Here is a 15,017-nt window from a genome sequence, read left to right as displayed (position 1 = left end):
TGCGCCATTTGCAGGGCCCAGTTTGCATTGTTCATGGTGCCCAATTTGCACCGTTCACGGCACACATTTCATGTTATTCACAGTGCCCAATTTCTGTTGTTCACAGTGCCCCAGTCGTGCCATTTGCATCTGGCCAATTGCGTCATTTGCAGCCGGACAATTTGCGTCATTCACATTGTCCAATTTGCGCTGTTCATGGTGCCCAAATCGTGTTATTCACTGTGCCCAGTTTACATTGTTCACGGCACCCCAGTTGCATCATTTGCAATGCCCAATTTGCGTCATTTGCAACACCTAGTTTGCGTAGTTTGCAATACCCAGTATGCATAGTTCATGGCACCCACCTTATGTTATTCACAGTGCCCAATTCACTTTGATTACGGTGCCCAATTTGTGTCTTTCACAGTACCCAAATTGCGTTGTTTGCGGTGCCCCAATCATGTCATTTGCAGATGGCCAAATTGCTTCATTTGTGGCCAGCCAATTTGCGTTGTTCACGGCGCCCTATTTACAGTGTTCGCTCCGCAGCTCCCCAGTTGCGTCACTTACCACACACAATTTGCATTATTTACGGTGCCCAATTTGCGCTTTTCATGGTGCCCAGTTCGTGTTATTGACTGTGCCCAATTCATTTGTATCATTCAAGGTGCACAATTCGCGCTGTTCATTGTGCCCAATTTGTGTTGTTCATGGTTCCCAATTCACATCATTCATGGTATTCACTGCACCCATTTTGCGTTGTTCATGGCGTCCAATTTGTGTCATTTGCAGTGCCCAATTCACGGCACCCCAGACGCGCCATTTGCAGTGCCCAATTCATGTCATTTGCAGCAGCCAGTTTGCGTCATTCACAGTGCCCAATTCATGTCGTTAATCTCGCCCAATTTGTGTTATCTGTGGGTCCCAATTCACATCGTTCAAGGTGCCCAATATGTGTCATTCATGGCGTCCAATTTGTGTCATTTGCAGCAGCCAATCTGTGTCATTTGCGGTGCCCAATTCGTGTCATTTGCAGCAGCCAATCTGTGTCATTTACGGTGCCCAATTCACTTCGTTAACATTGTCCAATTTGTGTTATTAGTGTTGACAAAATTGCGCAGATCATACCGCCCAATTCATGTTATTTGTGGTGCCCAATTCGTGTCATTAGCAGTGCCCAATTCGCAATGCCCCAATTGCATTATTGGTGGTGCCCAATTCACGTCATTTGCAGCGGCCAATTTGTGTTGTTCACGGTGCCCAATTGGCGTCAATGGCCCTTTCCCAAATCGCACCCTAAACTGGTCTTTAAACGGCAGTCTTCCTCTGAGTCCACATTTTTTAATGACATAATGCTGCTTTGACTGTCAGGTAAAGCAAAGTGGCATTTGGGACAGGGCCATTCACAGCGCCCAATTTGCGACATTTGCGTCTATTCACATCTTTGCGTTGACCTGAATGTAATCTACTCATGCAAATAAATTCGCTTTTGGTATGCACACACCATTAGAAGTGTTAAACACAGATCTTAAACTAAAGAAAACAGAGGATGAATGCTCGGACACTGAGATGCTGGTGTTTTCAACGCTGTCAAAATAAAAACCAAACAGAAAAACGTGTCAGCCAGTGCAGATCATTTGAAAAGGCCAAATGATGGGCTGTTAATATGTTGCTTGAGTGTCTCTTATAATGCTACTCAAATATAACTTGTACACAGTCACATGTGATGTAGAGAAGGTTGTCAGCATTGTCAGTTTTCCCTTTAAGTATCAAAAATTTTAATTTTGGGACTAAAGGGACTTCAATTTTGACAGCACACAAGAACTCAGGCAAAAATCTGTTGGATCTGTTAAATGTATATGCCCTGTGTGACAATACATGACAGTGAATTGTCAGCAGGCCGTGATGATAGTGACAGTGGTGTGATGTCTTCACACTCGTGTGCTACTCGCTTGTGATTCTTGGACAGCCTCCTGGCTGGAGAGCAGGAAGTCAGCCATGAGTCGGTGTGCGGCCGCTGCTAATGCAGTTTGACATGTCGCCGTGACTCGCGCTGCTCTCGGTGCTCTTAAGGCCAGCCATCAATCTCTGTCCACATGTGAGCAGCAGCTCAATTCAAGTGTTAAAGGCATGCAGGGACACGGCAACGTGCCTGGAATCGTGCTGAAATGACTGTCGCTGTGATTTCCATGAGCCTTTTGACAAACCATTAAAACTGTACAACTGAGGCACATACACGTCCTCCCAATGAGCATCTTCAAAGAAATCCTCAGATATATCTGACAGGTCATGTGAACAGCTCCACTGTATTCATCACGGAGAGACTGTATAGAGCGATATAGTTTTGACTTCTTGTTATCTAATCATAAGACCACAAATAAACACCGTGACAGGTGTTGGATTAAAAGTAGGGCAAGAAAACATGATGAAGCTGTCATCTGCGTGACACTTTGACACAGATTGACTAGAGATCTGGATCATTTGTGGTTTGCTTTGGTGGTGCTGAGCTGTTTCTGTGTGTCAGGTGTGAATAGCTGCTTGTTAATGTGCACATTTAATCAGGCCTCAGGGAAAACAACAAGCCGTGACTGCATATGCTATTATGTGGTTGGCATTCTCTACTGTCTCTGGAGTAAATGGCAACAGTGTGCTTCATTTACTACTGTGTAAAGTCAAAGCTAAAAGATACTTGTAATTATTTTCTAAATGAGTTATAAAGAACATACTACTGAACATGAGAAGAAAATGCTTCTTTGATATGCATGCTTATTCAGATTAATACTACAGTACATGTGGTATTTTGTGTACAAAAAAATAAAAATAAAATAAAAAAAAATCCAGACAAGAAACCCCACATTAAAGGAATCATATATATATAGTGTGTGTGTGTGTGTATAATATACCAATCATGTGACTTTTATTTATTGGTCATTTATTGGTTTTTATAAAAAATATAAATGAATGTGATTAATAGTATAACTGATAAAAAAGCGGCTCGATTTTATTGGTTTACAAAAAAAAAAAAATTAATAAAATAAAATATAATAAAACCTAGAAAAAATTACTTTCCAGATGACTACAGAATATTTACCAATGTTTGTGTGAAAGGTTTTTATTATACTAATTTTAATTTTAATCCAAACATTGGTGTGTGTCTGTTATTATTGGTAAAAGACAAACTGCAAAATAAAATAAAAATAAAAATGGCTAAAACCAAAATCTTGAAGAAATGTAGTGTTAGTAAAGTTAGTTAAAAAAAACAAAAAACAAAAAAACATTGAAGTATGTATTTATTTACTTTATTAAATAAAACACTAAAAAAATTCAAAACACAATTACTAAAATTTTAATTCGAATTAATTCACATTAAAATGTAAACCAAAATTGTAAAAATATAATATAAAAATAAAATCAAATTAAAATGTATTAAAAATGTTAACAACGAAATATCAGTAGTAAAGTGAAAAAAAGAAAAACATATCTTAATGTATTTAGACATTTATTTATTATTTAAAAATGTTAAACATTTAACAATTTAAAAATTGCAAACCACAAAAAAACAAACAAAAACCTTAAAGTATTTATTTATTTAAAAATGTAAAAAAACACAAACCACAATAAAATTGCTACAACTTAAATTCAAATTAATTCATGTTAAAATGAACACAAAAATCATAAAAATATAAAAAGTATGAAAATAAAATCAAATTAATTTTATTTAAAAAAAATTAACAAAAAATATTAATAGTGTAATGGTGTAATAGTAAAAGCAAGGCAAGACAAGTTTATTTATATAGAACATTTCATACACAAAGGTAATTTAAAGTGCTTTACATAAAAGAGCAAAAAAAAAAAGATAATGGTTTCAGTTTTATTCATTGTATTAATTTAAAACTGCCACTAGTTGCCAAGGCTGTTATGTTTCTTGTTGTTTAGTTTAAGTTGCAGTACTAGTAAAATAGCTAAAACTCTTGAAGAAACTTAAAGTATTAGTAAAGTTAAAAAAAAGATATACAAGAGATAGATATATATATATATATATATATACATACATACATACATACATACATACATACAGAGAGAGAGAGAGACTTTATTTATTTATTTATTGGTTGATTGATTGATTTAAGACATTAAAATGAAAACTGAAATTATAAGAATATTAAAAAATAATATAAATTAAAATAACCTAACCCTAATCCAATAAAAAAAATATATTTAAAAAGGTTGACACAAAAATATATCAAAAGTATAATGGTATAACCGTAAAATAGTACATCACTGATAAAGCAATTTTGTTATTAATAATGCAGTTTTAATTAGTAATAAAGCAGTTAAAGATAAGCATGTTTCAGTTTATTAAATTAATATTCATATGTAGACATTTGTTTATTTAAAAATGAGAAAATTACAAACCACAACAAAATTACTAAACCTTTATTTCAAATTAATCCATGTTAAAATGAAAACAGAAATTTGTGTGTATAAATTCCAAATTAAGTTTTATTAAAAATGTTAACAAAAAAATATATCAGTAGTATAATGGTATAATAGTAAGATCAGTGATAAAGCTAATCAGTGTTATTAATAATGATAATGCCCTTTTAATTAGAAATAAAGCAATAAAAGATAAGTATGTTTCAGTTTATTAAATTGACCTGTCGTCTGTGTTCATGTCTAGGCTGCAGGACAAGGTCCAGGAGACGATTGAAGCTCTGCGATTGGCAGGGATCAAGGTGTGGGTGTTGACGGGTGACAAGCACGAAACGGCGGTGAGCGTGAGCCTCTCCTGCGGTCACTTCCACCGCACCATGAACATCCTGGAGCTCATTCAGCAGAAATCAGACAGCGAGTGTGCCGAGCAGCTCCGCAGACTAGACCGAAGGTACGGCACATTACCGCACCTATTTATGTCGCTCAGACACCGTGTGATAGTGATTTTGTGGCTAATTGTTTGACGTGGGTCTGTGCAGGATCAAGGAAGATCATGTGATCCAGCACGGGCTGGTGGTGGACGGGGCCAGTCTGTCTCTGGCTCTGCGGGAGCATGAGAAACTCTTCATGGAGGTGTGTAAGAACTGCTCGGCGGTGCTCTGCTGCAGAATGGCACCTCTCCAAAAAGCCAAGGTGGGTCACCTTACTCGTCTCATATTCGTCTGTTCACGTTTCGCTCCGTCCCGGCAAGGCCAGAGGTCACGTGCACTAATATGACCGGCCTCTGCTGAATCGCCCCACACTGGCCTGTTGTTTTCATAGTGCTGCACTGTGTTTGGCAGGTGGTGAGACTGTTGAAGACTTCTCCTGAGAAGCCTATTACATTAGCCATCGGAGATGGAGCCAACGACGTCAGCATGATCCAAGAGGCTCACGTTGGTATCGGTAGGTGACGAACGCGAACTTAAAGATGTGGTTTGCGAATCAAATGTATTAAAGGAGAGTTTCACTTCCAGAACAAAAATGTACGGATCATTTACTCGCCTCCTTGTCATCCAAGATGTTCATGTCTTTCTGTCTTCAGTCGTTAAGAAATTGTTTTTTGAGGAAAACAATTCAGGATTTTTCTCCATATAGTGGACTTCAGTGGTGCCCGTGAGTCTGATCGTCCAAAATGTAGTTTAAATGCAGCTTAAAAAGACTCTAAACAGTCCGAGCCGAGCAACGAGGGTCTTATCTAAAAACAATTGGTTGTTTTCTACAAAAAATTTACAATTTATATGCTTTTTAACCTCAAATAAGTTGCAGTACATCCAAAATGGCTAAAACTAAGAAACTTAGTGTTAGTAAAAATTAAAGTATGTAGGCATTTATTTATTTATTAAAAAATTACAGACCACAACAGAATTACTAAAACTTATTCAAATTAATTCATGTTCAAATTAAAACAGAAATTATAAAAATAAAAATATAAAAATGAGTTCTGATTAAAAATGTATTAAAAATGTTAACAAAATATATCGTACTATTATATATATATCTATAATAGTAAAGTAGTACATAAGTGATAAAGCAAAACAATTTTATTAATAATAATGCAATTTTAATTACTAATAAAGCAATAAAAGATAACTATTTTAATTTAATAAATTAATATTCATTGCATTCATTTAAAATTGCTGGTAGTAGCAAAGGCTGTTAATATTTCTTAGTAAAATAGCTAAAACTAAAATCTTGAAGAAACTTGGTGTTACTAAAAAAAAATAAAAAAATAAAGTTTTTATTTATTTAAAATTGTATTAAAATGTTAACAAAAATATCAATAGTGAAGTTAAGAAATAAAAACAACTTAATGTAGACATTTATTTATTTTTATTTAAAAATTACAAACCACAACAACAAAAAAATTAAAGTAAAAAAAACTTAATGTAAAACTTTACTTCAAATTAATTCATGTTCAATTGAAAACCGAAACAAAAATATAAAAAAAAATTAATAATATAAATATAAAAATAAAATCAAATAAAAAATGTATTAAAATGTTACCAAAAAATATATCAGTAGTATAATAGTAAAATAGCACATCAGTGATAAAGCAAAACTGTTTTTTTATTATTATTATTATTATTATTATTATTATTATTAATAATAATAATAATAATAATGCAGTTTTAATTAGTAATAAAGCAATAAAAGATAACTGTTTCAATTTATTAAATTAATATTCATTGCATTAATTTAAAATTGCCGCTAGTTGCTGTTATATTTCTTATTTTTATTTAGTTTTAGTTGCAGTACTAGTAAAATAGTTAAAACTGAAATCTTGAAGTAATGTTTTTTTTTTTTTTGATTGATTGTTTTTTTTTAAAGGTAAAAAAATAATAAAATAAAGTAAAAAATATATATATATAGAATTTATTATTTATTTAAAAAAGATATTAAAATGAAAAGCACAGATAAAAAAAATTACATGAAAATAACTGTATTGACCTGGTTTACACAGATTATGCATGCGCATCGCAGAGCTAGACAAGACATGCATTTGAGGTTAAAAAGTATATAAATTGTCTTTTTTTTTTTTAAATAACTGTTTTGCTAGTTAAGACCCTTCTTTCTTGGCTGGGATCGTTTAGAGCCCTTTGAAGCTGCATTTAAACTACATTTTGTACGATCAGTGCAATTGCACTATTAAAATCCACTACTTGTAGAAAAATCCTGAAATTTTACTACAACTGAAGAAAGAAAGACATGAACATTTTGGATGACAAATGATCTGTAAATCTTTGTTCTGGAAGTGAACTTCTCCTTTAAACTAACCAAACGATACTCCGTACAGGAATCATGGGCAAAGAAGGAAGGCAAGCCGTAAGAAACAGCGACTATGCAATCGCGAGGTTCAAGTTCCTCGCCAAATTGCTGCTTGTACACGGCCATTTCTACTACATTAGAATAGCAACCCTTGTGCAATACTTTTTCTACAAGGTACGTTGGGAGCCGTTTGTGCTGCTTTCAGGCTGGGAGTGATTGTTGCTGAAGATTTTATAACGCTGTGTTTTGTTTTTCTTGTAGAATGTGTGCTTTATCACTCCCCAGTTTTTATACCAGTTCTTCTGTTTGTTCTCACAGCAAGTAAGTGATTCTCCCACTCAACATTTATTTGACAAATGTAATTTTTTCGTTGGTTAACATGGGAAATATGCATGACTAACGTAACCCCTGTAAAATGTAACTTAATGTGAAGTGTATCATAGGTGATGCAGTGGAACGTTTACAGGTTAAACCAGTTGCAAAATCTGCATGAGGAAATCAATAGATGATCAATGCGTCACGTCTCAGAGTCCGATTTCTTTTGTTGTGTGGATGTGTAACATGTTGCCTTGTGCTTCGCAGACTCTTTATGACAGCGTGTATCTGACGCTGTATAATATCTGCTTCACCTCTCTGCCCATACTGGTATACAGTCTGTTTGAGCAGCTGGTGCATCCACATGTTCTGCAGAGCAAACCAGCACTTTACAGGTACAACATCACAGCCCTGATCCTAGTAGCCCCTTAACAGTACACACTACACACCTCTTCTAGGACTGTCAACAAGACTAAGACATTAAATTCGATTTTTTAAAATAATTATTTAGTTGTTGTTTTAGCGGTTGTTGTTGTTGTTGTTTTTGTCCCCTCACTTGGTGAACACCAGATTTTTAAACCAGTCCCTAAAGTTAGTCCACAAAATGGCACAGTGAATAAATTTAACACAAATAGCACAATGTTATATTCCCTAGTGAAAATAAATGTACTAAAATGTATTTAAACTACATGTATTTCGTGCTAAGTATACTACAAATACATTTACATGTTATGCATTTAATAAAAATAGCTTGCAATTGTATTTTTAGTGTACTAAACTGGTATTTTTAAAGTCTGCTAAATTTGAACAACTAATTTAGTACTTAATGCACTTTAATTGTGCTGAAGTCCAGGGTAAAGATATACTTAAGTATATTTGATTGTGCTAAAGTGGAACTATTGTAAGTATACTTCAGGTACACTTTAAATATTTTGCATTTGAAGACCGGTATTATTTAAGTATCACACAATCCTCATCAGTAGTGACGTTAAAAATACATTTCAGGCTTAATATTAAGAAATGTGCATTGTGTGCAAGCAGTACTGTAGATAAAGTTTAATTACAATTTTTATATAAAAAGCGATATGTTAGTAAATATGGTAATAGACTTAAAGTACAGGGGTTGGACAGTGAAACTGAAACACCTGGGTTTAGACCACAATTAGTATGCCGTTTGGCCTCCTTTTGCAGCCAATACAGCATTATTTCATCTTGGGAATGACAAATACAAGTCCTGCACAGTAGCCAGAAGGATTTTGAGCCATTCCTTTCGCAGAACAGTGGCCAGGTCACTATGTGATGTTGGTGTATGAAAACATTTCCTGACTCGCTCCTCCAAAACACCCCAAAGTGGCTCAATAATATTCAGATCTGGTGACTGTGCAGGCCATGGGAGATGTTTAACTTTACTTTCATGTTCATCAAATCACTCTTGTCACCAGTCTTGCTGTGTGTATTGGTGCATTATCATCCTAATACATGGCACCACCTTCAGGGTACAATGTTTGAGCTATTGGGTGCACAAAGTCAACCTTCACACTCTGCTCTTATTGGTGGAATGTGCGATCAGTAAAGACTGGCCACCAGGCTGCATAAATATAGCCATGAAACCTCCAACACTATATTGGCCAGTGTTTCAGTTTCATTGTCCAACCCCTGTATATCCAGTATAAAATAAATGCATTTTAAATCAATTATTTATTTTTTATTTAATTTTTTTTTTTTTTTTTTACTGGGGTTGTTAATTGCAAAAATCAAACCTGGCTCTGAACAAAAATAGTTTTAAAATAAAGTGCGTGAAATTAGAAAATCAAAAGGTTAAACCTAGTCTCTCAGACCAGCTTCAGTGCTATTTATTTATTTATTTATTTATTTAAGTTTTGCTTAAATGATTATGTTTGTCTTTTGAGGAAATTATCTTCACTTATCAGTAATTTAAAATAAAGTTCATTATGTTACTATTATTATTAGATGTTCTTTTTAAAATATTTGTATTTCTTTTAAATTCATTTTTATTTTAGTTTTAGTACATTTAGTTCCTTGGTAATTATTGTCTAAATACACTAAAGTAAATAAATAAATAAATAAATAAAATAAAATATACTCTCAGCTGCTTACCAAGGCAACATTTCTTATTTTCATTTAGTTTAACCCTTGTGCTTCATTAAAAATGTTACACAAATGAAAATTTAAACAGAAAATATAAAAATAAGATCTAATACTAAATATTAACGAAAAACTACACTGACCAAAACTATAAACGCAACACTTTTGTTTTTGCCCCTATTTTTCATGAGCTGAACTCAAAGATCTAAGACTTGTTCTATGTACACAAAAGGCCTATTTCTCTCAAATATTGCTCACAAATCTGTCTAAATCTATGTTAGTGAGCACTTCTCCTTTGCCGAGATAATCCATCCACCTCACAGGTGTGGCATATCAAGATGCTGATTAGACAGCATGATTATTGCACAGGTGTGCCTTAGACTGGCCACAATAAAAGACCACTCTAAAATGTGCAGTTTTATCACACAGCACAATGCCACAGATGTCGCAAGATTTGAGGGAGCGTGCAATTGGCATGCTGACTGCAGGAATGTCCACCAGAGCCGTTGCCCGTGAATTGAATGTTCATTTCTCCACCATAAGCTGTCTCCAAAGGCGTTTCAGAGAATTTGGCTCACAACTACAGACCACGTGTAACCACACCAGCCCAGGACCTCCACATCCAGCATCTTCACCTCCAAGATCATCTGAGACCAGCCACCCAGACAGCTGCTGCAACAATCGGTTTGCATAACCAAAGAATTTCTGCACAAACTGTCAGAAACCGTCTCAGGGAAGCTCATCTGCATGTCATCCTCATTGGCGTCTCGACCTGACTGCAGTTAGTCGTCGTAACTGACTTGAGTGGGCAAATGCTCAAATTCAGTGGAGTCTGGCACCTTGGAGAGGTGTTCTCTTCACGGATGAACCCCGGTTTTCACTGTAAAGGCAGATGGCAGACAGCGTGTATGGTGTCGTGTGGGTGAGCGGTTTGCTGATGTCAATGTTGTGGATCGAGTGGCCCATGGTGGCGGTGGGGTTATGGTATGGGCAGGCGTATGCTATGGACAATGAACACAGGTGCATTTTATTGATGGTATTTTGAATGCACAGAGATACCGTGACAAGATCCTGACGCCAATTGTTGTGCCATTCATCCACGACCATCGCCTCATGTTGCTGCATGATAATGCACGGCCCCATGTTGCAAGGATCTGTACACAATTCCTGGAAGCTGAAAACATCCCAGTTGGTGGATGGATTATCTCGGCAAAGGAGAAGTGCTCACTAACACAGATTTGTGAACAATATTTGAGAGAAATAGGCCTTTTGTGTACATTGAAAAAGTCTTAGATCTTTGAGCTCAGCTCATGAAAAATGGGGGCAAAAACAAAAGTGTTGTGTTTATAATTTGGGTCAGTGTGTAATAGTATATCAGTAATACAACTTCAGTCAGTTGTCAGTGTAACACATCTTTTTTTTTTTCAGATTTATTTGAATAACTTAAAGCTATTTTTAATAGTTTTAGTTTAAGTTAAATGAAAATACACCTGCACATTTCTCTATTTCCAAACAGGTTCAGTTTTAATTTAATGCTGGCTGTAATGGAAATTTGAGTCTATTTTGTTGTTTCATTCTCTCCACAAATCAAAATCAAGTGCTATTCTTTCCCTTCATCAGAGACATCAGTAAAAATTCCATGCTGTCCTTCAAAACCTTTTTGTACTGGACCTTCCTGGGCTTCTGCCACGCCTTCGCCTTCTTCTTCGGGTCCTACATCCTGATGGGAGAAGACACCACGCTGATGGGAAACGGACAGGTCGGCGTCTCTCTCCTCCTTCATCTCATTCTCCTCTCCTCTTCTGTCATTCAAGCTCATGTGTGTCTGTGGCAGGTCTATTATTTTGCTAGCATGACAGTTGTCTTTGATATCCTCCACTAAGCGTTCTGTAGAGATCTCAGGGATGCCATCATTTACCTACTTGGTTAGACGTTATTAACAGTGACTTAGCCTTAGTGACTATTGATTAACTCCAGCTTACAGACACAAAGCATCAATCGCCCGACTAATTACGCCGTTATCTGGCACTTTTGTACCATACTGTTGGCTTTTACTACTTATCCATATTCTCTCTCTTGTTGTGCTTCTCTCTTTCTCTTTCCTGCCGTGCATGCTCTCAGATTTTGCGAGCTAACAGGCAACTGGTAAGAGTTGACTGGTTTCCAGTTGATGCATGTGTCTTTTCTAATGAGCAGCTGTCTCTGTGGTTTGCTTTAGCAGCTCTGATCTGTATTCTTTTGATACTCTGCCATCCTCAATTACGGGGCTGGGTTGCGACAAGATTTGGACGCGCTCCCTCACTCGCACTTTGCATGACAGCAAATGGCTTCCGACAAGCCGGAATCTCTCTCTGATATAAAGCCGTTCACCATCGTTTCTGACACATTTAATTTTGGGCATTTGAAATCTTTTCATACAGTCTTTAAAAATATGTTTCCTTCTTGCAGATGTTTGGAAACTGGACGTTTGGCACTTTAGTATTCACTGTGATGGTTATTACGGTTACGCTGAAGGTGAGTTCATATTTAAATGAAGCGCAGTATGTGGTTTTTAAGTGGCTCGTGAGCTTCATTTGCACCGTTGTCTCCACAGCTGGCCTTAGAGACTCATTTCTGGACGTGGATGAATCACTTCGTCACATGGGGCTCCATCGCCTTCTACTTCATTTTCTCCTTGTTTTATGGCGGCATCATCTGGTACTGTATTGCCTGTGTTTAAATCGTGCTTATAAAACGGATAGTTCAGGTACCTGATTCTGATTAGTTGAGCTGCGTTTAAATCTGTTTCTGTTTTTTCAATTCTGATTTTTGTAGGATTCCATTTTTTTCCATTTTAATTTTTCTTGGCTCCATTTTAATGGTTAAATTAAATTGTAGTAATCAAAAAGCATGTCTAATTAATTGAAATTATGGCACTTATGCAGTTTAATGACAGTTTATTACATTTTAAGAAAAATACATTGTTACAGTGTTTTTTTTTTTTTTTTTTTTTTTTTTAATAAAATAAAGCAATAAAGCATTAATTTAATCTATACTCAGTTTAAATTAAACAATTTATTTTGCCAAACACAAATGCAAGTTTTAATGATCATTAACAGCCATTATAAAAGTATAAGAAGAAATAGGAATTGTAGTTTTAACGATTTATTAAAAGTTAACAAACAACAGCAACAACAAAAACATGAAATAAATTAAGGATAAAACACATCAACTCATTTAATTTATAATAAAATTAAATTAAATTAATTTTGTCAAACAAAATGCTGTACAACAGTGGTTTACTGTTAAAATTGAAGTATGGAAGAAAAATGTGTTATTATTCCTTAATGTTTTAATAATCATTTTATCTTATTCTTATTATTTCGTTATAAATCATCATCATCAAGATATTCTATTGTACGGAAATATATTTCTGTCACAATTTCTTCAAGTTCAACCTAACTTTTATTTTGACGAGTTGCCTTGAAGATCTTACTGTGTGTGTATATACTATGACTATAGTTTAATAGCAGTAAAATGCTTATGAAGTGACTCTCAGAGCAGCTGGAGATGAATTTCATGTGTTCATGTAGTCATATAGTGAGACAGGAGAGGCAGAAAACACCATTCATTCACACAGAGACATGCAAGATTCATATTTCTGTAGTTTTTTTTTTTTTTGTGGCTTAATATTCAGAGACACTAGTCCATATCACGTTTTGATTTAAGTGCGCTGACCTACTTTTTATTTACTCATCTAAAATTTGGCAAATTCCGTAACATTCCATGTTATACTGTAGATTCCATTTTTATGACTGGGTTCCGTGATTCCGTCTGCATTTTCTGCATTCCGGAAATCTTAGGGCTCTAGATGCATTTTTAATGTTGAAATACCCATAACTTGAACTGCAGCTAAAAAAAACAAGCCATTAATTCACAAGATTTTGATATTTTTGTAGACATACTCTAGAATCTTTGTTCAAATCCTTGTCCTGTATTTAAGAATAACTCAAGTCACTGGGTAAAAGCAATGTGATAAATTCTCAAAATGCTTGTTTTCATTTATCCTGTGTGAGAACGTAGAAAGTGCTTTCTAAATAGTTTGTATTGAATTGTCGATTTGCTGGTGATAACAGTTTTCTCTTTGACCTGGTCTCACATGTCCAGTAATGATGTCCTCTGGACTACAGTCAAGATGCTGTGCTCAATATTTGGCTCGGGCTCTGAAACAGTCGCCCGTTTGCTCATTAGTTGGATATTTGACAGCATTATCAAACGCTTGTTGATTTCAAATAATTGGAGTCTAATTGCAGTTTTCTCCTCCACTAGGCCGTTTCTTCACACGCAGGACATGTACTTCGTGTTCGTTCAGCTGCTGTCCAGCGGCTCGGCCTGGTTTGCCATCATCATCATCGTCATCACCTGCCTGTTTCCTGATGTCATCAAGAAAGTCTTTTACAGGCACCTGCAGCCGACCAGCACGCAGAAATCTCAGGTGAGCTCTGATGGACGCTCAAGCTTTGAATAATATGGAGTGAGAGTTTGTATGTATTTATGCTTTTAAAATGACACTGAAGTAATACAGCATGTGGCTCACGTCACCGCATGGCAGCTCACCTTCACTAAACTCACTCAGACGTGTCATCTGACATGGCTGCATCACCAACATTCATTGCAATATTCAAAATCTTCTGCAGTGGGCATTAATTATGTCTGGATTCACAATGCGACGCATCATGTCTGGAAAATCAATAGTGGCAGGTTGTAGCATCATGCTTGCTTGCTTATCTTAGTGGCTACTTCCTATTAAAAGGTATTTGTGTGAACATTTTGTCCTTCCTGAGAGGGTGTTAGGGTTCCTCATTTAAGTGACATAATAATTCCTCATTTAAGTTAGATTAGGTATTAAATCAGGGTTTCCATGGGTCTTTAAAAAGTCTTAAATCGTAAGTATGTCAAGCTGACTGACAAGCAGAGCAGTCGAGCTGACTGACAAGAATAGAGAGACAAGAGACAGGACAGTGGTGGAAGAGTTTCAAAACGAAATGCAAAAGCGTCTGTTTTAAAAATATTTAGGGTTTTGAAAAGCCTGTTGACTTCTGCCATTTATCTAAGGTGGTAGTGGAAGTTTCATATTTATTTTCTTACACAGTGTTTGCTGATTTTTATTTAAGCTGTGTAATTTTTTATTATTATTATTCAAATATATATTACATCAAGGTGTTTGCCGTGCTTCCAAACTTTCATATTCACTTTGCTAATAAACATTCAGTGTTTTTTATTTGGTTACACAATATTTACTGATTTTTAGTTATGTATACCTGTTTAAACTTTGTGTAAGTTATTATTCTATATTAGGCATATAACATGGTGCATTTTTATTTGTTTTGTTAATA

General features: G+C 35.3%; 1 protein-coding gene across 6 annotated transcripts in view; it reads left to right on the top strand.

The window, feature by feature from the left end:
• atp11b (ATPase phospholipid transporting 11B (putative)) overlaps positions 1–15,017 on the top strand; it is a 73,325-nt gene that overhangs the window by 35,651 nt on the left and 22,657 nt on the right. For 4 of the 6 annotated variants that reach the window (XM_051095165.1, XM_051095164.1, XM_051095168.1 and 1 more), the window contains exons 19-29: positions 4,661–4,864; positions 4,953–5,106; positions 5,256–5,358; positions 7,250–7,395; positions 7,483–7,542; positions 7,804–7,931; positions 11,263–11,401; positions 11,764–11,787; positions 12,091–12,156; positions 12,236–12,339; positions 13,951–14,116. In XM_051095165.1, the coding sequence (XP_050951122.1) occupies positions 4,661–4,864; positions 4,953–5,106; positions 5,256–5,358; positions 7,250–7,395; positions 7,483–7,542; positions 7,804–7,931; positions 11,263–11,401; positions 11,764–11,787; positions 12,091–12,156; positions 12,236–12,339; positions 13,951–14,116 (1,294 nt within the window). The remainder of the gene's footprint in view (positions 1–4,660; positions 4,865–4,952; positions 5,107–5,255; positions 5,359–7,249; positions 7,396–7,482; positions 7,543–7,803; positions 7,932–11,262; positions 11,402–11,763; positions 11,788–12,090; positions 12,157–12,235; positions 12,340–13,950; positions 14,117–15,017) is intronic. The other 2 variants (XM_051095166.1, XM_051095167.1) reach the window with 1 other exon arrangement.

This window comes from Labeo rohita, chromosome 22 (genome assembly GCF_022985175.1).
Source record: "Labeo rohita strain BAU-BD-2019 chromosome 22, IGBB_LRoh.1.0, whole genome shotgun sequence".
Taxonomy (NCBI): Eukaryota; Metazoa; Chordata; class Actinopteri; order Cypriniformes; family Cyprinidae; genus Labeo; species Labeo rohita.
This window is presented reverse-complemented; position numbering and strand designations above follow the sequence as displayed.